The following is a 23,550-nucleotide window of genomic DNA, read 5'->3' on the forward strand; positions in this document are numbered from 1 at the left end:
TTCGTCCTCCTTTTTAGACATTATGGCCCCGAAGAAGAAAGCTGTGTCTTTTAGCAATGCTTCTGCAGCCGAAAGAAAATCATTTACCATGGAAACGAAGCTCAAGATCATAAAAAGATTGGAGAAAGGAGAGACACCAGCACCACCAAGGCTTCAGTCGGTCGTCCGTGGTGACAAGTATGAAAGACAAAGCCTGTATTTTAGCCCATGTGAAGGGTTCCGTTCCTTCGTCGGACACATCCATCTTTCCATCCATCCATTATCTACCGCTTTTCCGGGTCGGGTCACGGGAGAAGTAGCTTCAGCAGGGATACCCAGACTTCCCTTTCCCCAGCCACTTCTTCTGGTTGGATCCCGAGATGCTCCCAAGCCAGCCGAGAGACATCGTCTCTTTAGCGTGTCCTGGGTCGTCCTCGGGGTCTCTTTCCAGTGGGACATGCCCGGATCACCTCACCAGGGAGGCGTCCACAGGAGGCATCCGAATCAGATGCCCCAGCCACCTCATCTGGTTCCTCTCAATGCGGAGGAGTAGCGCCTTGACATTGAACCCCTCCCTGATGACCGAGCTTCTCACGCTCTCTCTAAGGAAGAGCCCGGACACCTTGCAGAGGCCCCTTGTATCCTGGATCTTGTTCTTTCGGTCATGACCCACAGCTCGTGCTCATAGGTGAGGGTAGATGTCGGATACAATCACAAAAACGGTTCTTTGATATTTGTCGAGATGGAGAGGATTGAGGACCAGGTTCCTTGGTAATAGCCAAGGACAGCCGTACCTCTTGATATGCTTTGAGGAATTTAAGAATATTTTAAACAGAAGACAGGTGTAAACATACCGAATTTTCTTTTTTTTTTTTTATTTGTTCACATTTTTTTTCTCATGTTCAAAGAGTATCTATACCATCATGTAAATCTTACGGCATTCACTGTACATCATCACAAGCACGAAAAACAGAAATTGAAAGAAGCGCGGGGGGAGTGGGGGCTGGGGGGGATCCTGAACACGTGTGCCGAAAAGCAGACTTCACAGAAATAACGAGTTTCAAAATAGAACTCCCAAATAGTTAGAACACAAAGTACAAGAATAGCACATCTGATAAGAGTTCCTCGTGAGCCACAGTAATAATTGTGGTGCCAGAGATTGTTCTTTGCCTTCATTTTGATGATTCTTTTTTTTTTTTTTTTTTTTTGCGTGTGTGTGTTTTGAGGTGGGGCGGGGGGTACAAAATGGTGAGAAAGGACGTGCCGCCTAAATTTTACTCTAGAAAAAGACTACCTTTTAGCCAACTGTCACATCAGCGGAGGTATAAAAATATTTCAAAGACGCGCATCTATGCAAGTGTTGAGGCTGTGACAAATCCAAGTCCGATCCAAACGGCATCGGACGCTCTACTAAGCACAAATGTTACATCACCAGAGTGAAATAAAAAGGGGACTAAAAGAAAATAATCTCTGATCAAGCTATCATCCAACTTGATTCTTTTATTTGGGCTTCTTATCAACGTTTTTGTTTGATTATTGAGAACCAGGTCCGCACCGGGGCACTGATTTCGGTGACCTCAAATGACCCCCGGGGGGGGGGGGGGGAGAGGGTGATCGCGAGAACAGCAACGAGCTCACTTGACAGCCAAAGCGCGACACTTGCAGTCGGTGTTCAAAAGGCACAAGAAACGACAGAACGTACGGCGAGATCGCATCCACTCCCGGCTTGAAATTAAAGTGCACCAATATTCGATACATTCGCGTACGTGACCCCGGCGGAAGGATTTCGCGCGGCACGCGGCGCGGTGGAGGGTGCCTTTGCCCCGCCCACGTCCAATCGTCGTGGGGGTGGGGGAGGGGGGGGGCACTTTGCCTTTGACGTTGCCTGCAGACCCCCGCAGAGCCAATACTGTCCAAAGAAGCGTGTCATAAATAGATAAATAACAAAATAAATAGCCTGTGACATGCGTGTTATTTTGAATCTAGGAACTGTATGACTCTTCATGCTTGAGGATGGGTATTTATTTTATTTTGTTTATTTATTTCTTTTTTGGTCGCTTGTTTTAACCTTGGGTTATTTTCATGACGGGTACTGTACACAAAATTCGGCCAACTTCAAAAATGTACAAATATGCAGTTATTAGTCACAGATAAAGAATGTTCTACCTCTCTAGCGAGTGCTTAAAGGAACGGTTGATTCTTTCGAATGTGCACGCATTCGAAAATGTTTACAAAAAAACGTTGATTTTGTTTTTTGTGCTTGACGCCCCACATGGAGCATCTCCCCTGCCTCGGACGCACACACACACACGCTCGTCCACGCAGACCTTGAAAGCCGTAAAGCATTTTGGGATACGTGTTTTTTTTTTTTTCGGGAGTTGTCGGACCAGCGCCCAGTTTTTTTTTTTCATGAAGAGCCCTTGATGAGGCCGCTGCACGCGCCGGGCTGCCGTCTATTCGCAGGCTAACTTGCTGTCGAAGCTGGAGAGGGCGATGGCGAAGGCTTGGAGGGCGCACATCGGGTAGTTGTAGTCCATGGTGAAGACGTCCTCGGCCACGCGGCCGAACTGCATCACGATGTAGTCGGCTGAAACCATTGAGCACGGGTAAGTAACCGCAGCAAAGAAGAACTTGAAGTCGTCGCACGTTCGAGAAAAAGGATGAAAGGTGTCGTAGGCATAAACAAATGAAATTAATATCCATCCATTTTCTTTGCCGCTTATCCTCGCGGGGGTCGCAGGAGTGCTGGAGCCTATCCCAGCTGTCGACACCCTGAACTGGTCGCCAGCCAATCGCAGGGCACATGGAGGCAAACAACAGGTGCACTCACAATCACACCTTGGGGCAATTTAGAGTGTCCAATTAATGTTGCATGTTTTTTGGGATGCGGGAGGAAACCGGAATGGCCGGAGAAAACCCGCGCAGGCACAGGAAGAACAGGCGGGTCCGGGATGGAACCCGGGTCCTCAGAACTGCGAGGCCGATGCTTTACCGGCTGATTCACCGTGCAGCCCAAAAAATGAATAATTACAGGAAAATGAAAAATTTGAGGAGTCTAGATTAAAACCTAAATCAATTGAAAATGTTTGAGATGCCAAGGACAAAGCTAACATATTTGAAGCACTTTTACAAGGACCAGTAAGTTAATATCATCAGGCCAAGATGCCTGAGGAAGGTTTTCAAGGAAGTCATTTAAGATCCAATCAGAATGAAGCTCTTAAAACGTTATTGCAATTTCATTCAATAATCCATCCATCCGTCCATTTTCCTACCCGCTTATCCTCACAAGGGCTGCAGGCGTGCTGGAGCCTATCCCAGCTTTCTTGGGACATGAGGCGGCGTACACCATGAACCGGTTGCCGGCCAATCGCAGGGCACATTGAAGACAAACAACCGCACTCACAATCACACCTACGGGCAATTTAGAGTCTCCAATTTATGTTGCATGTTTTGCCGCCGATTCTTTTGCTTTATAGTGAGTCATGTTTACTGAGTTTCATCTGAAGTTACCAAATACAGGTACGGTTCCTTGCCCTGTTATTATTATTTTTTGCAAGACGGCTGTATGTGAAACTCACGGTCGTTGTCGTGGATAATTTGGAAATTCTTGACAGAAGCCTGAGTGACTCTGCCGTGGAAGTTGAGGACGTACGATTGCGTATCGTCGTTCCACACTGGAGTTTTGTTATGCAGTTCAATCACACTTTCCGTGTTCTTGTTCTGCCACCTCGCCAGCAATGACTCGTGGTCCTACGACAGAAAAAAAGAAAACATTGCAGCAGACTCACCCTCAGCACGATATCGCAATGTGAATATTTTAGAGGAGGTTGAACCGATCAGCACGCGTGGATCTCGAGAAACGTACATTTCGTGGGCGGATGGACACCCTCTCGTGGTCCATGTTCATCCCGGGGATGATGACGCTCATTTTACGGGGTCCCTTAAATCCCAAGACGTTTGTTTCCTGTTTAAAATGCCAAAATGTATTAGGATCGCATATTTTTTCTACACAAAACAGATCATCTAACATCCGTGTGGATCTGGGAACACGCTTTTGAGGCGCGTCTCGTCGCAAAGACTGCACAATCCGCTCGCATCGCCGCAAGATTCTGCGCCTCTTGCTCACTCCATCACGTAACCAACATGAAATATCATAAATACCGTTTGTATAACATGGCAGGCACGGTATGCAAATTAAACTCGTGTTAACTTTAGAAGAGTCGGAGGCGGCAACCGCGAGATGGCAGGAACACGGCGGCTTCCCATCCCACTCCAGACCACCTCCAACTTTTGATCTGCCCTATTACGTGCTGTCAGTTTTAGCTGCCTTCGCTCCGTTTTACTACAGTCGACGCAGTTTCTCATCCGCGGCGTGACTGCCGTGGCAAATTGTCAAACTTTTAAAGAAAAACTCCACATTCTCAGTCTCGTGAGCATGTTGTTTTGTCCGTGACCTGAAACGGAGCCGCCGGGGGACATACGTCAACGTAGCGTTCATTTGTTAGTGCCGAAGAATGCGGAAACAATCCGTTCTCCGTTACGGAAGGTTGTCACCGGAGATGAACAACGCGAGCTGCGACGTGAACGCCCTTGACAATTGTTGCAAAAGTCTGAATCACTCTCTCATCAATGGGACCGTGCACAGAATCCAGACTAAAAAATGTCACAATTGACAATTATTTACAAGTGGGCTAACCCAGGCACCCTGTGAATTCTCGGAATTTTCACTTTTATCAACAGTTTGACAATGGCAGATGTTTCCGCTCTGCCGAATGCAATTCTCATCGTCAGATGTTTTCAACTATATATATATATATATATATATATATAAAAAATCAACTCACGTAGCAAATGGCCGCAAGCTCTTGGCGCATGTTGCAGGCTTCGAGGCTGCTGGTGGTCTTCATGGGGTTGAGACCGCTGTCGTATACAGTGAACTTGGTCCCCATGAGGTTTGACCTGCAATGCAACTTAAACAGGTGAGTTGCCTTCCGGCTACTTTGAAGAATTTCGTCCCGAGACCAAAAGACCGGTTCAGCCTGAAATGTCATCAAGAACAGGCCTAAAATTCCCCGTTTGGCTTTGCACATCATTCAGCGCTTGGACCATCAATAGCAACAGCAGTGGAGGTGTATTCATGTTCTTTGGAACAGTACATGTGAGGAAGTGCAGTATGACAAGCTCTCACAAAAAAATACATTTATCATCATGATGATGACATTGTGCGTGATGCCATAAAGTGCTTTATTCAAAGCGTTTCCATTTAATGGCTACAAAGAGCACAATCGCATTATTCTGCGCACGGTTGGGGTGAAGTGTTTTGTTGCCGCGACATTTTGAAAGGGCACAATGTGGAAAGCCAAAAATTGAGTAACCTTTAACCCTGAACTGGTCTGGACGGGCACGACTGCGGCTTGAATAATGCAAAACCCGCAGGAGACCTTCACCTTCCGACTTCCAATGGCTTTGTAACGAGCGATATTGGACGAAGACCAGATCCTCCAGCTTGAGGTCAGTTTATAAATCCAAAAGCGTACGGCGGTTCTGTGACAGTATGAGAATCATCTTCAAATGAAATGTCATAATGATTATATGAAGCAAGGGTGTGACATTATGGGGGGTGGAGCCAAGGTCTTTGTCATCGCTGCATTTTGAAGACCATCAGCCACTTCAATTTAATCCCCCACAGTAGTGTACATGTATTGATTATTGATTTTTATCCCTTGAAAAGTGATTTGGGATGTGACCTCAAATTTGACGGCTAGAAGCATTCTGCAAACGTCCGACTAAATCGATGATTATCATTTCTGGTTATGTCAGATCAATGGATGGACAAGGAGACGGAGACCACAACGGCCCGAATCGTAAGTATCTGATCAACATGATTTCTATTTCCGCTTGGTAGACAGCTCAGTAGGGTTGTATCATCTACAAACTTTCATTGTCTTACAGGCCACCATATTCATATTCCAACTGAAGATCAACCACCGAACGGAGACAATAATGACATGGAATTTATCTTCCTCTTGCATTTTATCATAAATCATCACATGAGGGTCTTTAGACAAAACCAAATTGGATTTGTCAATGAAAACATCGTGAATGTCCACATTGAAAATCACGCAGCTCATATTCATCAGGTGATTGAAGAGAACGAAGAAAATGAAGACGAATCGGACAATGATTTCTCAGCCGAGGTTCAGATGGTAGTCAACCAGGTGATAGAAGAAGAGGAGGAAGAAGAAGAAGAAGAACCTCAGCCAGGACCATCAAGATACAGATCGAGAGATGAGGCTGAACAGGATGAGGAAACGAGAATTAGGAAATGTTCTCGGTGGTGGCATGAGTTTGACAACACCTCTGACAGCAGTGTGGACCTAGACAATGATGAAGAACCGCTGCTATCCAGATCCGACACAAGGTCAAGAGATCGTTTGGATTCAGACGACAATGAATCGGTCGAATGTGTCCATGAACTTGCTAAAAACTGTCGTGATCTAGCCGAGGACAGGCTTGGGTCCACGGAGAGCGCAGACCTCAGTGGGCAAGAAGGAAAGAAAAACTCTCTGTCCGGACCTTTGGGGACTCGCTCGACAGATGAGGCTGGACACAAGATCGAGACAACGGGTAGCAAATATTTCCAGTGGTGGCTTGGAGTTGAAGATAACAGCTCGGACAGTGGCAGTGACTTAGATGGTGGAGAAAACCCTCTGCCTGGTGATTCTGGAAACAAGTCCAGAGATGATTTGGAGTCAGGAGGTGAAAAGATAAGGAATGATTTCAGACCGCAGGAAGATGTTTCGTCGATGCCTAACTGCGTCCGTCAGGTGGCACGGAGCATTCAAGAAATTGATCTGGTTGATGATGAGGGGCAATCTTCCATAGAGGACGAAAGTTGTAGGGCGCAAGAGGGAGAAGAACATTCAGGACCATCAAAGACGGGGTGAGGACTGACATGAATTTGTTTTCATGAAAAAGGATCTGATAAAAAAAAAAAATTCGCTCAAGGAGGACGAAAGTATGAGTGATCGAGAGGCGATGGATCACTTGCTCTTGGCGGAGTGGTGGACGGAAAACAGCGGCTAAGCAAGATAGAAGTACAACAAAAGGAGTTTCACTACATACGGACAGTCAGCCGCACTTTCCAGATGCTACTTGAGTCGAAAGGATTCTTTAAAAGAGATTCGGCCTTGTGGAGAGGAGGTCAAGGCATTTCATCAAGCAGCGGGAGGTGCCACTGAGACTGGGGGAGGTGTTCGCACAGTCAAGGTTCAAAGAGGCCAGACCTTGTCACGCTCCGTTGCACACGGCAGAGGCGAGCAGTACAACTGAGAGTCAACGGGTCCAGCGCTCCGTTCTTTATCCACTGTAGATCAATGTTTTATAGCGATCTAATCAATAGAGAATGGTTACTCACATATTTTTTGTGATTTCAAACGTAGCCCTTTATCGGGCAATGTGCCCTTTTTGGTCAATAAACTGGGTGTTAAATACGGACTCTGCACACTTCACGGTGACAGAGATTCAGATTTCAGTGACGAACTCTGCTGAAAATCGTGGAAAAACTGTTGAATGGAAATGATAATAAAAAATGTATAATCATAAAGAAAGATCTCTAAAATTCTCAGAAATTCAATGTACCACACAAATCTTGCATGGTTGCCATTTGGAATCTGCAATATTTGCTTTGTGGTTTTCCTCAGTTGGTCTAACAATGAGATGGTCAAGCATTGGCCTCACAGTTCTGAGGTCTAACAAGGAAACTGCAAATCTCGCGTTTGAAATCTACCTGTACACGGAGAGCTAGCACAACAACACGAAATACTCGCGCGAAGGTATAAACTGATATATTCCAATAAATTTGAGGTTAAATTTGTGACAACCAAGAACATTCAAGCTAATATTGCGTTGGTACACTTTTGTAAAACCAGTGTTTGCTGTCATGAATGTAAAGCTGTCGGAAAATACACGAGGATGTAGAGAAAGGCGATCCACAACTGAAATGAACTGTCAGGATGATGACGACGACGACGATGCGCTTCGTTTAAACCGATCAGGAAGAAATTGTACTACAACGCTGATTGATGTGATCCGGGAGCACGTCTCAATGTACAGAGCAAGGCTTTATTACATCTTCATTACACGTCAGGGAAATCATTCCTGTCGCTTAAATGCCGCGCAGCTGAGATCACGCAGCTGGAATTTGGTTTTTAAATCATAGAACTCAATGATACACATATATATATAATGTAAATGTAAAAACGTTTTGGAGACGGGAAGTACAAATAACTGCTGCCATGTGATGTGGTTGCACAAGTGAGCACATCCTCTGATGCTTGGGATGCTCCTCTGTGCTGATTTCTACGAAATATGAGTTTGAATCAGATTCATTAATTTTGATTTCCAGTTATAAGAGGGTATACGTGTGTAGCCACGTTATTTCATTTATCAGTTACCCTCCCGTCTCAAAAAAATGACTTTCCTTCACTTGAGTTGTAAAGGGTAACCGGTGGAAAAAGCTAACGATTCATCTTGGTCTCATTTTTCATATTTAAGATACTGAGGCCATAGATAGACACTCGTGCAGAATTATTAATTATTAATGACTGGGTGATCATTCTAAGAGAGATTTCCTTCCTCCTAGGTGGAAAAACTGCGGGTAAAGTATAAGGACGGTGGCCTAAGGAGATCAACACCTAAGGTAAAGGTGTCGTGGTTATGCGACGACGTCTTGAGGCAAAAAGGGGGCGAAAAAAAGATTAAACTGTCTCCGAAAAGTCAAAACTTCGCAAAAGTGTCTCCGGAGGACTGTTGAAGTACTGAAGGTCTTGAAGAGGTCATCGCAGAACCATCAAATGTTTTTGTTGCGAGGTCAACGGGGTCTCAAGACACGGGAGGGGAAAAAAACTGCCATGGATTTGAAAAGAATCAAACATGAAGCTATCGGGAACCCGTATTCTTCAAGTCATACCTCGTCATACCTGCCCGAAATATGTTGAAATACAACATGTAATGTTTGGAGACAAAAGCGGAACAAAAGCCGACCAGAAAAGCCAAACAAGACCCATCCATCCGTTTTCTACCGCTTTTCCGAGTAGGGTTGCAGGGGAACTCGCTTCAGAAGGGATACCCAGACTTCCCTTTCCCCAGCCACTTCTTCCAGCTCTTCCGGAGGGATCCCGAGGCGTTCCCATGCCAACCGAGAGACATAGTCTTCCCAGCGTGTCCTTGGTCGTCCCCGGGGTCTTTTTCTAGCGGGACATGCCTGGAACACCTCACCAGGGAGGCGTCCGGGAGGCACCCGAATCAGATGCCCCAGCCGCCTCATCTGGCTCCTCTCAATGCGCCTGAGCCCCTCCCTGATGACCGGGCTTCTCACCTTATCTCTAAGGGAGAACCAGAACACCCTGCGGAGGGAACTCATTTCGCCCGCTTGTATCCGGAATCTTGTTCTTTCGGTCACGATCAAGACACACAGGATAAAACGTGTAATGTCGCCCAAGAAAAATCTGGGAACAGATATCTGAAAAGGTTTTATGGACGGATGAAGTGAGAAGCCACTCGACAGACCAGATCGCGAACGGGCACAGAGTTCCACTCAGACTCAGATGCCGGCAAAGTGTAGGTGGGATGCTGCTACGTTACTCACGACGAGCTGTTTGAGTTTGCCGCATAATGAAAATAATCCTCAATAATGACACTCGGCCACTAATTCTGCACACGGTGTAAATATAAATATCGAGTTAAAGAAAAATGACGACAGCACACACAAGACTGACCTCAATTTACCAATGAAGCTTTCTCCACCTCGGGACAGATCGGTGGGATCGATGGAGATGAGGTAATTGGAAGTTTTGCTTTTTTTTCTCTTCCTGCCGGCTAACAGGAACACCTGCGACAAAAGCAGAGTAGAAACACGGATTTTGGAGGAAAACGCTGCCGAACGCGGATGCTTTTCAGCTCCGTCGTCCTTCACCTTCTTGCCGTCCTCTCGCTCCAAGTGAAGATAGTAGGTGGGATACATGCCTCTGTCCATGCCTTTCTTGTCCCTGGTGATTCTGCACTTCACCCGGACTCCCTGCGGCGCAGGTCGCAGGGAAAACTCTTCAAGGTCGTCCACATCAACGGCAGGTTCGGTGACGGGCGGAGTTGGGGCAGATGCAACGTCCTGTAGCGGGGAAAAATACGCATACACGTCTCAAGGCTGAGACCTTGATTCGGACATTCGAAGGTGAGTGATGAATTCATTTCCTTTTTTTTTTTTAATGAGATAAGAACAACGGATCGGACCCTCCCTCGGGATTGAGAATTTGCGGGTATATCGGCGAAAATGAAGCCGCGAGTGAATCTAAAATCGTTCATATCGCTTATTTATGAGTCTAGATTAATTAACACTACGCGCTGTGTGCATATGTTACTACTGATTGTAATTGCTGCTGCATCAATGCTAGTTTAGTTCGCCAATCTATGGCATTTTGGATCGCATGTTAGCATTAAGATAGCAGAATTTTGTGAGATGGAGTTAATGCGATTTGGGTCAGCAAAAAATGTTGCCGAATGTCTTGGTCAGTTTTACAGTACATTTCGAGTGGAAGTGGTACATCCATCCATCCATTTATTGCACTGCTTATCCTCACGAGGGTCACGGGGCGTGCTGGAGCCTATCCCAGCTGTCGACGGGCAGGAGGCGGGGTACACCCTGAAGTGGTTGCCAGCCAATCGCAAGGCACATGGAGACAAACAGCCCCACTCACAATCACACCTATGGGCAATTTAGAGTCCAATTAATGTTGCATGTTTTTTTGGGGTGTGGGAGGAAACCGGAGCACCCAGAAGAAAACCCACCCAGGCACGAGGAGAGGATGCAAACTCCACACAGGCAGGTCTGTGATTGAACCCGGGACCTCAGAACTGTGAGGCCAAGGCTTTACCAGCTGATCCACCGTGCCGCCCGAAGTGGTACATAAGAGCTTAAAGAAAAGAAAGCGCTTGGCCTATTTTGACGCATTTTGAAGGCAAACTGTTGCTCGTTTTGAAGTTTGTTGCCCTGAAATTTAAAAAAAATGCTCACAACTCGTGAAAAAGTTGAAAATCAGCCAAACCAAAGCTTGAATCAGGAAAACTTATAAATCGGTCACTCAGAAGACGAGGTACCACTCTATATTTAAACGAGTCCAAAGTGAGTCATCTGCGAAAGGTCTTTCGATCAAAAAAGAAATCAAAGAAATACATCCTCCTTCCGACTCTGTGTGGTGTCTCAGTATCATGCCAAATGATTGTACGCAAATATGGAAAGAAAAGCAAAATGAGGGGAATTTTTGAGAAAGAAAATCCCCCGCACAGCACTCGAGGTCCTGGTCGTGCACTTTTTACCTTGCACGACTTCTTGCTGGTGGCGGAGCCCGGCCTCGTGTTGTTGTTGAGCTGGGAGGAAGTGGAACTAATTTCGTCGTCGTCGTCTTCTTCTTCATCAAAGTTCATACTGCTGGAGATGCCTGTCCGGACGAAAAGAAGCTGGCGCGGGTTGACCATCTCGCCGCGAGCCGGCATCCCCGGCCCGAGTTCCGTTCCGGTTCAGCGCGAGAAACTAACGGCACCTTTTTTGAGCATGGTCACCCGGAGGTCCTGCTTGCTCTGCGACGGCGTGCAGCTCATGACCGGCTCGCCCTCGCCGTCCTCTGACGAGGGGTGACCGACTGTCAAGATTTGGATCTGGCCGTCCTCCGACTGGCAGGCCAGGCCGTCCGCGCCTGCTGAGCCGCAAACAAACGGCAAAGGGCGCCTGAACGCGTGCTGTTTTAAATGCTCGTGCTTAACCGCAGAGGTGGCGGGCTCCAGTCGCGTGACTTGACTCGAGCGGGACTTGACTCACCGATTCTCGGACTTGGTCTTGGAATGTTTATGTGAACATTTACAAGATATTTGTGTTATCGGAATCAAATCGAGGCTTGGATGATTCCTCCGCGTTGTTTTCGAGGTGCCGATGAATCATCCGTGCGTCCATTTTCTGAGCCGCTTATCCTCATGAGGGTCGCCGGCGTGCTGGAGCCGATCCCAGCTGTCATCGGGCAGGAGGCGGGGCACACCCTGAAGTGGTTGCCAGCCAATCGCAGGGCACATGGAGAAAGACAAAATTGTCGCACTCCCAATCACACCTAGGGGCAATTTAGAGTGTTCAATGAATTTTGCAGGTTCCCGGAGAAAAGCCACGCAGGCACGGGGAGAACATGCAAACTCCAGACGGGGGGGGGGGCGGGATTTGAACCCCCTTCCTCAAAACTGTGAGCCCAACTCTCTGCAGCTGCTCCGCCGTGCCACCACAATTTATTTGAATATCCATCCATCCATTTCCTTTGCCGCTTATCCTCACAAGGCTGGAGCCTATCCCAGCTGTCAATGGGCAGAATGATGAATGAATGAATGAATGGAGGATGAATGAATCATCCATCCATTCATTCATTTTCGTAGCCGCTTATCCTCACGAGGGTTGCGGGACTGCTGGAGCAATCCCAGCTGTCAACGGGCAGGAGGCGAGGTACACCCTGAACTGGTTGCCAGCCAATCGCAGGGCACACAGAGACAGGCAACAGTTGCACTCACAATCACACCTCGGGACAATTTAGAGTGTCCAATGAATGTTGTGTGTTTTTGGGGTGTGGGAGGAAACCGGAGTGCCCGGAGAAAACCCACGCAGACATGGTGAGAACATGCAAATTCCAGACGGGGTGGGGCCATCATGGGGGTCGGGATTTGAACCCCCTTCCTCAAAACTGTGAGCCCGATGCTCTGCAGCTGCTCCGCCATGCCACCACAATTTATCTAAATATCCATCCATCCCTTTTCTTTGCCGCTTATCCTCAAAATGCGATTTAAATGTTGTCTTGTTCAGTTTTACAGTACATTTCGAGTGGAAGTGGTACATCCTTCCATCCATCCATCCATCCATCCATTTTCTTCACCGCTTATCCTCACAAGGGTCGCGGGGAGTGCTGGAGCCTATCCCAGCTGTCAACGGGCAGGAGGCGGCGTACGCCCTGAATTGGTCGCCAGGCAATCGCAGGGCACATAGATACAAAAAGTCGCACTCACAATCACACCTAGGGACAATTTAGAGTGTCCAATTTATTTTGCACGTTTTTGGGACGTGGGAGGAAACCGGAGTGCCCACCCGTAGGAAAGCCACGCAGGCAAACTCCAGACGGATTTGAACCCCAGTCCTCAGAGCAACGCAACACAACACAACGCTCTGCAGCTGCGCCGCCGTGCCGCCACCATTTGTTATTTGGATCATTTTTTTAATATTTAAAAGTGTCTTTTGTTTTCTACTGTGTCGCTTTCTCTCTCTCCCCCCCCCCCCCCCCCCCCCCTTTTCTGTGGTTTGCTCTCTCGGTCGGACTTTTGCCCCTCAAGCAACGCATCTGAAGTTGCGACTCCTTCTGACTTGCTTTTGTTGTTGTTGTTGTGTGTGCAGACTGACCTTTGTGCTTCCCCTTCCTCTCCTTTTTGTCGCTGGCCGTCTGAGGAGTGGAGCCGGCCGACCCTCGGCCCTTTTTGGCCGAGCGCGGCGGCTGCGGGTCGCTTTTCACCTTCACCTCCTCCGGCTTGGCTTCTTGCACTGAGCACAGACAGAAGTCTGTCAGCGGAGGACGCGTGCAAAAGCGACAAGTCGTGGAAGAGTGACGAGACGAAGACGTCCGCGAGGTAGACCCGCACCATCTAATGAGATCCGAATCCAATTTTTTACCGCGGTTCGTAGTGCTCATTAGTGTCGGGTTGACGAGGTGCACCGTGGAGACGCATTTCTGTGTCAAACGCTTCAAATGAAATCACGTGGAAGAGCAAATAAATGAAGGATTTCATAAAAAGTGACGAGACGTCAGAAGATTCATCTGACGTTTGGGGGTGTAGGTTATTATTTCCCCAACTCTGCAGAATATTAAACAGCGGCGGGACAATATATTTTTCTCCCGGCTGATGATCCTGAGCTCTGAGGCCCTCAGAGGTGGAAATTACGTTTGTGCTCTCATTTTTCCATATCGGCACAGGCTGTTTCGTCACATAAACTCGCAAAAACTTATAGTCTTAAGTCAGGGGGAAATCATTTTCAGCGTGTATAAATAAGCTCTTGCGAGGGTGGCGAGTCTTAACGTTGCGTCGAAGGAAGATTCAGAGGAGAGCTCATTAACGCGTCACATAATAATGAGAAATCTGACAAATACCAGGCAGAAAAGACCAATTTGAATAGCTTGAAAAAGGACATTCTGGGCATTTTCAACCCAAATAATCTCATAAACCGATAAATGGACCTAATAGATGATCAAAATAAAACAGAAAAAGGGGAACTGTAACAACCTCCACGCTCTGCTCAGCAACACTCGGGCTGCATCAGTATCAAAAGTCAGACTGAAAATGAAAGCACGCCGTGTAACGACACAGTATCAGCACACTTTCTTTTGGTGTCGTGGTGGCTTATTTAGCAGCCGCGCTCAAATAAACATAACAAAATAGTTTGAGCGCGAACGAGAAATAAGCTAACATGTGTCAACTGTTATTACAAAGGCGCACTTTTATTTTTATGGCCTGACTTTCGACAAGGTTTGTTTCGCCAAGGTCGCCTCAATTTGCCCGGGTGGTACCAAGGAGACGGGCGTCGCCGATAAAACTTCCTCTTTGCCGTCTGTTGAACCCCCTAAAAAGTACCCAGTACCGGCCATTCCACAAATACGGCAAGAAATGAGGACCAAAGGTCCAGTACAGTTTTGTACATTTTCATTCATCTACTTCATTATTCTTTTAGATTGATTTTTGATAAGATATTCGGTGGCCTCACAGTTCCGAGGTCCCGGGTTCAATCCCGGACCCGACTGTGGAATTTGTATGTTCTCCCCGTGCCTGCATGGGTTTTCTCCGGGTGGACACTCCGCTTTCCTCCCACATCCCAAAAACATCCGACACTCCAAATTGCCCCAAGGTGTGATTGCGAGTGCGGCTGTTTGTCTCGATGTGCCCAGCGATTGGCTAGCAACCGGTTCAGGGTGTCCCCTGCCTCCTGCCTGTTGATAGTTGGGAGGCTCCAGCACTCCCGCAACCCTTGTGAGGATAAGCAGCTCAGAAAACGAATGGATGGATGGATGAATGGATGGATCGGTCGATGGAAGCTAATCGGTTTAAGTCGGATGTTGTGAAATGAATTTTTCATCCATCCATCCATTTTCTTAGCCGCTTATCCTCACGGGGGTCACGGGAGCAGCGGAGCCAATCCCAGCTGTCATCGGGTGAGAGGCAGGTTACACCCTGAACTGCTTGCCAGCCAATCGCAGGGCACGTGAAGACAGACAACAGTCACAATCACACCTAGGGGCAATTTAGAGTCTCCAATTAATGTTGCAGGTTCCCGGAGAAAAGCCACGCAGGCACGGGGAGAACATGCAAACTCCAGACAGGTGGGGGGGGGGGGTCGGGATTTGAACCCCCTTCCTCAAAACTGTGAGCCCAACTCTCTGCAGCTGCTCCGCCGTGCCACCACAATTTATTTGAATATCCATCCATCCATTTCCTTTGCCACTTATCCTCACAAGGCTGGAGCCTATCCCAGCTGTCAATGGGCAGAATGATGAATGAATGAATGAATGGAGGATGAATGAATCATCCATCCATTCATTCATTCATTTTCTTAGCCGCTTATCCTCACGGGGGTCACGGGAGCAGCGGAGCCAATCCCAGCTGTCATCGGGTGAGAGGCAGGTTACACCCTGAACTGCTTGCCAGCCAATCGCAGGGCACGTGAAGACAGACAACAGTCACAATCACACCTGGGGGCAATTTAGAGTCTCCAATTAATGTTGCATGTTTTTGGGATGTGGGAGGGAACCGGAGCGCCCACCCCGGAGTAAACACACGCAGGCACAGGGAGAACATGCAAACTCCACACAGACGAGGTCGGGATTTGAACCCCGGTCCTCATAAAAACAGTCAAATGAGGTTTGTCAGCAAAAAGCAGAGGGTAGCTTCAGCAAACGTTTGCAAATACGCAGGGAAGCACTGACTATTTTGTATATGGCCATCATAACGTTGCTAAGCAACAATTCCAAGGGTAGCGGCAAGGCTAGTAGAGTCACTAAACGGGTATCCTCACAACTTTGGAAAATGTAAAGTATTTTTGTGTGCTACGCAAAGCGTTCAAATAGTTGGCTCGGCAGAGTTCATGCACTCGTGTAAGATTGGACTTTTAAAAGACACAAACGGACTCCTCCGGATTGCCCGAACGAGAGCAGGTTTGGGGGCCCGCAGTTGCGACTCACCGCTGTTGCTGCTGAGGTAGGATTCCACCAACGGCGCCTGCTCCTCGCTCTGCTTGGCACCGCGGCGGGCGCGGGATCGCCCGTCCACGTTGGACTGGACCATCAGGGGCTCCTGACGCTTCTTCTTCTGCTTTTGCTCGAGCAGCACCCGCTGCACAGCGAGCAAGACGGTGAGGGACACGCGCCGTTGACGTCTTCATTTCGTCTGGACGCCTGGACGCGCACTCATCAAATATTGAACGCTTCTATTCGCGGAGAATTCGGTGAAGAGCACGCAGGGCGCTCTGCGTCGACGTTGCCCTGAGGTGAGGCTACATTTACTTGCCGCGCGCAGGAAAATGGGAGTTCAACACGCAAGCCGACCATGAATCTCAATCCGGGATCTTTTGAGTCACTGAACAAATTAAACCATCCGTCTTGCATGAATTAAGGATGAAAGGAGAGGAGAGGAACACTGACAGAGACAAATGCAGTGGATATCAAAAGTCTGCACACCCCATTTCAAATACTTTATTTGTTGGTTTTGTGGTGGAAACAAATCCGACTAAGAACGATCGTTTCAAGAATTTTCCCACAACCAACACGGGCTCAATTGAATTTGGTCCTATCTTTTCTCGAGGGGATCTTCAAACAACTTCAGTAATGTGGTTGCGCAAGTGCGCGCACCCTCTCGGTTATGTTTAGAAGTATATAACAAAATGGAATGGAATCAAATCGAGGCTTTGTTGTTTTTTTAGGTGCCAATGAATCATCCATCCAATAATTTTCTTAGCCGCTTATCCTCACGAGGGTCGAGGGGAGTGGTGGAGCCTATCCCAGCTGTCAACGGGCAGGAGGCGGGGTACACCCTGAACTGGTCGCCAGCCAATCACAGGGCACATCGAGACAAACAAATACACGCACAATCACACCTAGGGGCAATTTGGAGTGTCCAATTAATGCTGCATGTTTTTGGGATGTGGTAGGAAACCGGAGTGCCCACCCGGAGAAAACCCACGCAGGCACGGGGAGAAACATGCAAATTCCACACAGGCGGGGCCGGGATCGAACCTGGGACCTCGGGATCGTGAAGCCAACGCTTTACCAGATGACTTCTAAAAACCATCGCAAGAATTCCGTCCATCCATAAATTTTCTTAGCCGCTTATCCTCACGAGGGTCGAGGGGAGTTCCGGCGCTTATCCCAGCTGTCAACGGGCAGGAGGCGGGCTACACCCTGAACTGGTCGCCAGCCAATCGCAGGGCACATGGAGACAAACAGCCGCACTCGCAATCACACCGAGAGGCAATTTGGAGTGTCCAATTCATGTTGCATGTTTTTGGGATGTGGGAGAAAACCGGAGAAAACCCACACAGGCACGGGGAGAAAATGTAAACTCCACACAGGCTGGGGCCGGGATCGAACACGGGACCTCAGAACTGTGAGGCCAGCGCTTTACCCACTGTGGCACCGTGCTGCCATGTGGGAAATTTTGTCACAAAAAGATGGAATTTCATTTACTCCCAAATTATGTGTAATTTCAAAAAGATTTTGCTTTTTTTTTTAATCTGAACGTTACAGGTTTAAAAATATAAAAGAGAAAATGAATATTATTAGCATAATACTGAAGTTGAATTAATCAGGGGAAAAAACTGTCAGTAACTGTCGCAATAGTTGATGAAACGGATTTCTTAACAGGTCTTCAAAGAAAGAAAAAAAAAAAAAAAAGTAACTCTGTGATCATCCATTTTGTCCGGCACCGAGAGCATAAAAGTGACAGGTCGTCAGCACTTTCGGCAGCTGACCTTTCGCGGCTCGATTTCGGAATAAAAAGAGATGTTCTCGCCCGCGGTGTCAACGTGTTCCTCTATTGCAGCCATTTGCGAGCGCGGTGCCGAGGCACCCTTTGTGCCTCCGAGAGAGCGCGGCGGCGGCGTGGGAAATCGCCCACTTTCACTTGCTTTGGATGGAAAATGATTCATTATCAATTATGAACATGGATTTTATCGTCTGGCTCGCCCAGCACAGTGAAAGGATGGAAAAATTAAATGCTTCTCGATGGCAGAAATACTTACTAGTGGCCAATCATAAAGAATAAATTATGGCTTCCTGTGTCCGTTCGCTTTATGTTCAGTTTATCCGATTTCACACTGAGAAAGTCCAGTTGTGAGTAAATTAAGATGAGAGCAACATTATTTTTGTGTTTTTGCCCTACTACACATTCAGTTTGAGTGTTGGCTAAATCATTTTTTTTTTTTAATTAAATTTCATTTTTATTTTTAAAGATTTACCTGCCGATCAAGCTTCTGCTGTCGGAGGTTGGTGCCCTCGTCGTCCAAAGTGCTGCAAAGAGAAGACACGAGGAAGATAATTCAACACTGAATAATAGAACATTTTACAAGGCTCAACACTTACCGTAATTACCGACCTTTTTCCACACGCTTTCAACCCTGCGGCTAATTTGTGCGTTTTTTCGAACGGCCGCAAGGGGGCGCTCGAGCGGAAAAGGTAAGAGTGAGACCTGTGGAATATATGTGCCGAGGAAGTGATTTTTACCGGTATGTTTTTTTTTTTTTCAACCTGCCCTGTTAGCGCCGTGCTAGTGTTAGTGCCGTGCTAGCGTGTTGCTGCCGCGTCTCAGTGATTTAGGTATGTGTTGTTGTTTTTTTTAACCGGCCCTGTTAGCGCTGTCCTAGCATGTTGCTAAGGCGTAGGTCCGGGCTCAGCAACCTTTTTGAGGGTGAGGGCTACTTCGTGAGCACCGATCGTATGAAGGGCTACGTGACCTGTTTGCGGCAAATTTCAGACTCAGTTCATTATACGTACACAAAATATTTATTTTTTTATTTATTGTAGTAAATGGCATTACAGGTATTTTAAAATTTCAATTCACGTAAGCAAGTCAGATTCAGAATTTAAAGCACAAATAATGGTAACAATTTGTGGCCTATGGTATTTTTAGGACATACCTCAGGGGCGCCTTATATGGTCCTCGCGGGCTACCATTCGCCCACGGGCACCACGTTGGTGACCCCTGCAGTTGTTTTTTTACTGGTATGTTTTTTTGTTTGTTTTTTTTTTTTTTTCACCAGCCCTGTTGTTGCTATGTTAAGCTAAGCTAAGGTATTAAAACTTTGAAAAGTCTTTCTGTGTACCGTCTTTCTTTGTAAATATCTCATGTTTCAATGTGGGTACTTGCGGTTTGTACACAGGTGCAGCTTACGTTTGTACTAAATGGTATTTCCTTTACAAATGTACTGGGTGAGGCTTGTAATCAGGTGCGCTCCATAGGCCGGAAATTACTGTAGTTGTTTGCTAACGGTTTGCAGATTGTTGATACTGAGAACCTTGTGGACCTGCTAAAAAAAATTTCTATAGAACATATCTAAAGAATTTCTCAAGAACTATAGAACTTTAGGACCCAAACCCAAGCCCCATAGAATATTAATAGAAATTCTATTGTTCTGTAGAAATTCTATAGAAAATCACAGCCAATGTTCTATAGACAAGTTGTTCTGTACAAATTCTATAGAATTCTACAGAATTTCTATATAAATTCTATTGTCCTGTAAAAATTCTCTAGAAAATCACAGCCAATGTTCCATAGAACAAATTTTTCTTTACAAATTCTATAGAATTTCCATGTAAATTTTATTGTTCTGTAGAAATCCCATAGAAAATCACAGCCAAAATTCTATAGAACAAGATGTTGTGTACAAATTCTATAGAATTCTATAGAATTTTTTTTAGCAGGGGGTGTTCACTTAAACACAGTTTTTTTTAAATGTATAATTGAAATGACATTTTGTTGAATTTCATTTTAATCCTCCGTACCGCGGTGGATGACTGGATTTGAATCGCCACCGCTTTCAACGAAGCGACGGACTCGATGGGCAGAATCGGCAAGCACGCTACCTAGATGCAAAATCTTGGCTCATTACCTAGGCTGGGTCGCCATGGCAACAAGTGCTCCCGGGGAATAAGTTGAGACGGTGACATCAAACCCTCTTAATGGGGAGACCGCTGGCCAGTCAGACGAATGAACAAGCACAACAATCATGCCAAGATATGCGCACGGATTGGGTTCATTCATTCATTTTGCGTCCCACTTTGAAATGCGGGGAGGGAAGCCAGAATACCCGAAGACAACCCACACGAGCACCGGCGCAGGAAACGCAAACTCCACAAATTAAAGTCAGAAGATCTCGAGGATCCTTTCTGCCGGCAGGCAGAGCGAAGCACATGCGCAAATTGCGCCACGGCGAGGCCCCGCTCCCTGCGTCACTCTGAGTCATCTGCTACGAGGCTGCATATCACACACACACACAGATGCGCACTCCATGTAACACGCAGCTTTTGCAATAAGTATGATCCCCAAAAATACGACGGCTTTGTTTACTGACTCGATGCCGCTTGCGTAACGTGCTGGTGGCCACGTGTGTGATGTTATTCGCCTCAAGTGAAGGTGGTTTGCTTTCCTTGAACAAATAAACGACTGAATTCCGAAGTCGTTTATGTAACACGAGTACGCGATTGTGCGCATGCTGGCTGCATGGTGTTGATTCTTCATGTTTTTCTATATTTCACATTTTCTGCCATTTTGGGGCACATATGCACTCAAAACCCTTTTTTGGGGGGATTGGAGGCATCAGATTTTTGGCAGGGCTTGGTCAGCGGGCCACGAATAGCGGGGGTTGAACCTTGCCACGCTTTGCAAAAATCTTCTTTTTTTTACTTTCGCCTTGTCCCGTTTTCCATCTAAGGCCATCTCGTGCTTCTTCCTCTCTAACACCCACTGTCTTCATGTCCTCCCTCACAACATCATTCAACCTTCTCTTTGGTCTTCCTCCCGTTCTCTCTTCCCTCTGTAGCTCCTACCAATTTCCTCACTCTCTCGCCCGTGGACGTGTCCAAACCATGGAAGTCTGCACTCTCGAACCTTGTCTCCAAAATGTCCAACTTTGGCTGTCCCTCTAATGAGCTCCTTTCTAATCCTATCCGAGGGAAAACCTCAACATCTTCATTTCTGCCACCTCCATTCTGCTTGCTGTCCACCGTCTCTAATCCGTACGTCATGGCCGGCCTCAACCATTGTTTTCTACACTTTGCCCTTCATCTTTCTGTCACATAGAACACCAGACACCTTCCGCCAACAGTTCCACCCCACTTGGACCCATTTCTTCACTTGCTTTGCAAAAATCTGCTTGCAAATCACAACTTTTGTCTTCACGGAGCTCCTCAACTCACTGCAATATAGTTCCTCAGATGCCACAATAGTTGTTCAGCGCAGGGAGTTGATTGTGCTCCACAATCCCAATGCTATCAGGTCACCGGTTTGGATGAGACATGTTTTGTTTTCACGCCGCCTCTTGACAGCAAGCGTTTATAATTTCCATGTAATCACGTTGTGCTTTGTAGTCTGATGAAAGCGGCGTCGCGTCAAGCCGCACGAAAACGAGAACGCGACCGAAGCGAGCATACGGGCAACGGCGTCTGTCGGCCGAGGTTCGGCACGTCATATGGTGCCGAGCTCGGGAAGCGCGTTTGGGATTTGTTCTGATCCGTCATATTGACTCCGGCCGTCTCGCTGGTATTGCAACCGAGAGGATCTGCCGCTGCCGCTGCCGCTGCTGCTGCTGCTGCGACTTTTGGGCGACAGCACGATGACAAATCACGGCGGACTGACTGCAGCGATGACTATCCAAGCGGCTTAGCGCACAAGTGGCTGCACAATGTCAAGCGCGTATCTGACTTGCCGTCATTAAGTGCATTTTGTGAGTTTTGCCCCGACGAGCAGAGTGTTCTTCCCAACGCGGCTGGGCCGTGTTCCGGTCTCCGCAAACAGCGCTATCGACTTCCAGCTTATCTGACTCGACGGCGCTCTGCACGCGGACTTAATGTCATTGGTCCGAGCAAATGTTTAAAGGTCACCGTAGCACAAGCGATGAGGATACAATGACATTCTGAATGATTTCAAACACGGCCGCAACAATAACGTTTACATTTACGCGACACGTGTCAGCAACTGAGGAATAATCTTTTCGGATTCCAACAAAAAGCAGTGAAAAGAATCTTTTTTTTTAGAAATGAAGGATGTGACTTTAAGGCATTAACTGCAATTAATTATTAACCCTTTCCGGGCAGGGGTTGCAAATTTGCAACGGGTTTCATATAATCCCAAATTTTATGTCCAGAGTATAATTTTTTTTTTTTTTTTTTTAAGTATCAGATTTTTCTCGCTGCAAAATGTTATTTGGTCCAGACAGGGTTAAAAAACAATTCATTAGTTTAAAAATAATGAATGCATTTTAATACATTTTGTGTTCCAGCAACATGGAACCTTTGACAGTGCAGTGCCAAATGAGCTGAATGAAAGTGTTGCTGAGTCTAATGAGAGCCATATTTTATTTTAAAAATAGAAATGAAGCGACACAGTGGAGCCTTAATATGCGTGGTTTTGTGCAAATTGTGTCAAAACGAGTTGTCGTATTGCCAAAGCACTTCAACATAACTTTATTGATCCGACTTTTCAGTTGCTACGCAGAAACTAGTTAGAGGCCATTCTTTTTTAAAAAAAACAAAATAATAATAATAATAATAAGTCAATTCAATTGAGAAATCTACAAGAATGGGTCTTTAACTTTAGGTCTGTTTAATTTTGGCCAAAGATGTTTTCTGTTGGTTGTTCTACTGTTTTGTGTTGAAAATCCAATCAAACCCGAACCCAATTTTTCCAGTATTAACAATAAACACATCTGTGTCAATTATTTGATTGTCGTTCACTGAAATCCCTTTTAAATGAAGCGATTTAAAAACAGTGTTGTCCAGTTTCAAATGTGATTTTTCACCGATCTCTCCATTTTCTGGACCGCTCATCCTCACGCAGGTTGTAAGCATGCCGTTGCCAGCTATCTTCGGTCTTCGGTACGCCCTGAACTGTCACATCGAAGCGGTGAGGAGGGGGACCCAAATGCAGGACTCCCAGGCAAAGGCATAATGTTCAGTGGGTTTTATTCTTAACTAAAGAGATGCACGATTACACGGTCCAAGAAAGCAGGTTCCAAAAAACGAGAATCAGGGTTCGATGACTATGAATCGAAGTATCGGAGCAACCTGGTATGCGGTGATGCATTATCGCTAACACAAAGCATCGAACTGGCAAATGCCAGTGACAAAACTACAACTTCAAAACTTTGTCTAATCACAGTGCCTCATGCGAAACAGCTGTGACCGGTGACAAGTGTGAGAGATGACACCGCCCAAAGCAGTGGCCCGGCCACGCCCCTCCTGG

The 23,550-nt window shown here is 46.7% G+C and overlaps 2 protein-coding genes across 3 annotated transcripts in view; one reads left to right on the plus strand and one right to left on the minus strand.

Annotated features, from left to right (window-relative positions):
* Nucleotides 1–903: 903 nt before the first annotated feature.
* tub (TUB bipartite transcription factor) overlaps nt 904–23,550 on the minus strand; it is a 54,912-nt gene continuing 32,265 nt past the window's right edge. For both annotated transcript variants that reach the window (XM_061815022.1, XM_061815023.1), the window contains exons 2-12: nt 18,551–18,602; nt 16,281–16,431; nt 13,457–13,594; nt 11,577–11,729; nt 11,353–11,474; nt 9,956–10,147; nt 9,759–9,871; nt 4,824–4,938; nt 3,845–3,943; nt 3,558–3,729; nt 904–2,566 (exon numbers count right to left, since the gene is read on the minus strand). In XM_061815022.1, coding sequence (XP_061671006.1) covers nt 2,433–2,566; nt 3,558–3,729; nt 3,845–3,943; nt 4,824–4,938; nt 9,759–9,871; nt 9,956–10,147; nt 11,353–11,474; nt 11,577–11,729; nt 13,457–13,594; nt 16,281–16,431; nt 18,551–18,602 — 1,441 coding nt within the window. In that variant the 3' untranslated portion in view covers nt 904–2,432. The remainder of the gene's footprint in view (nt 2,567–3,557; nt 3,730–3,844; nt 3,944–4,823; nt 4,939–9,758; nt 9,872–9,955; nt 10,148–11,352; nt 11,475–11,576; nt 11,730–13,456; nt 13,595–16,280; nt 16,432–18,550; nt 18,603–23,550) is intronic.
* LOC133498331 (uncharacterized) lies at nt 5,285–7,486 on the plus strand. The gene is made up of 3 exons (XM_061815024.1): nt 5,285–5,490; nt 5,800–5,843; nt 5,932–7,486. The coding sequence occupies exons 2-3, from the start codon at nt 5,804–5,806 to the stop codon at nt 6,924–6,926; spliced, it is 1,035 nt and encodes a 344-aa protein (XP_061671008.1). The 5' UTR covers nt 5,285–5,490; nt 5,800–5,803; the 3' UTR covers nt 6,927–7,486.

This window comes from Syngnathoides biaculeatus, chromosome 3 (assembly GCF_019802595.1).
Source record: "Syngnathoides biaculeatus isolate LvHL_M chromosome 3, ASM1980259v1, whole genome shotgun sequence".
NCBI classification, from domain to species: domain Eukaryota; kingdom Metazoa; phylum Chordata; class Actinopteri; order Syngnathiformes; family Syngnathidae; genus Syngnathoides; species Syngnathoides biaculeatus.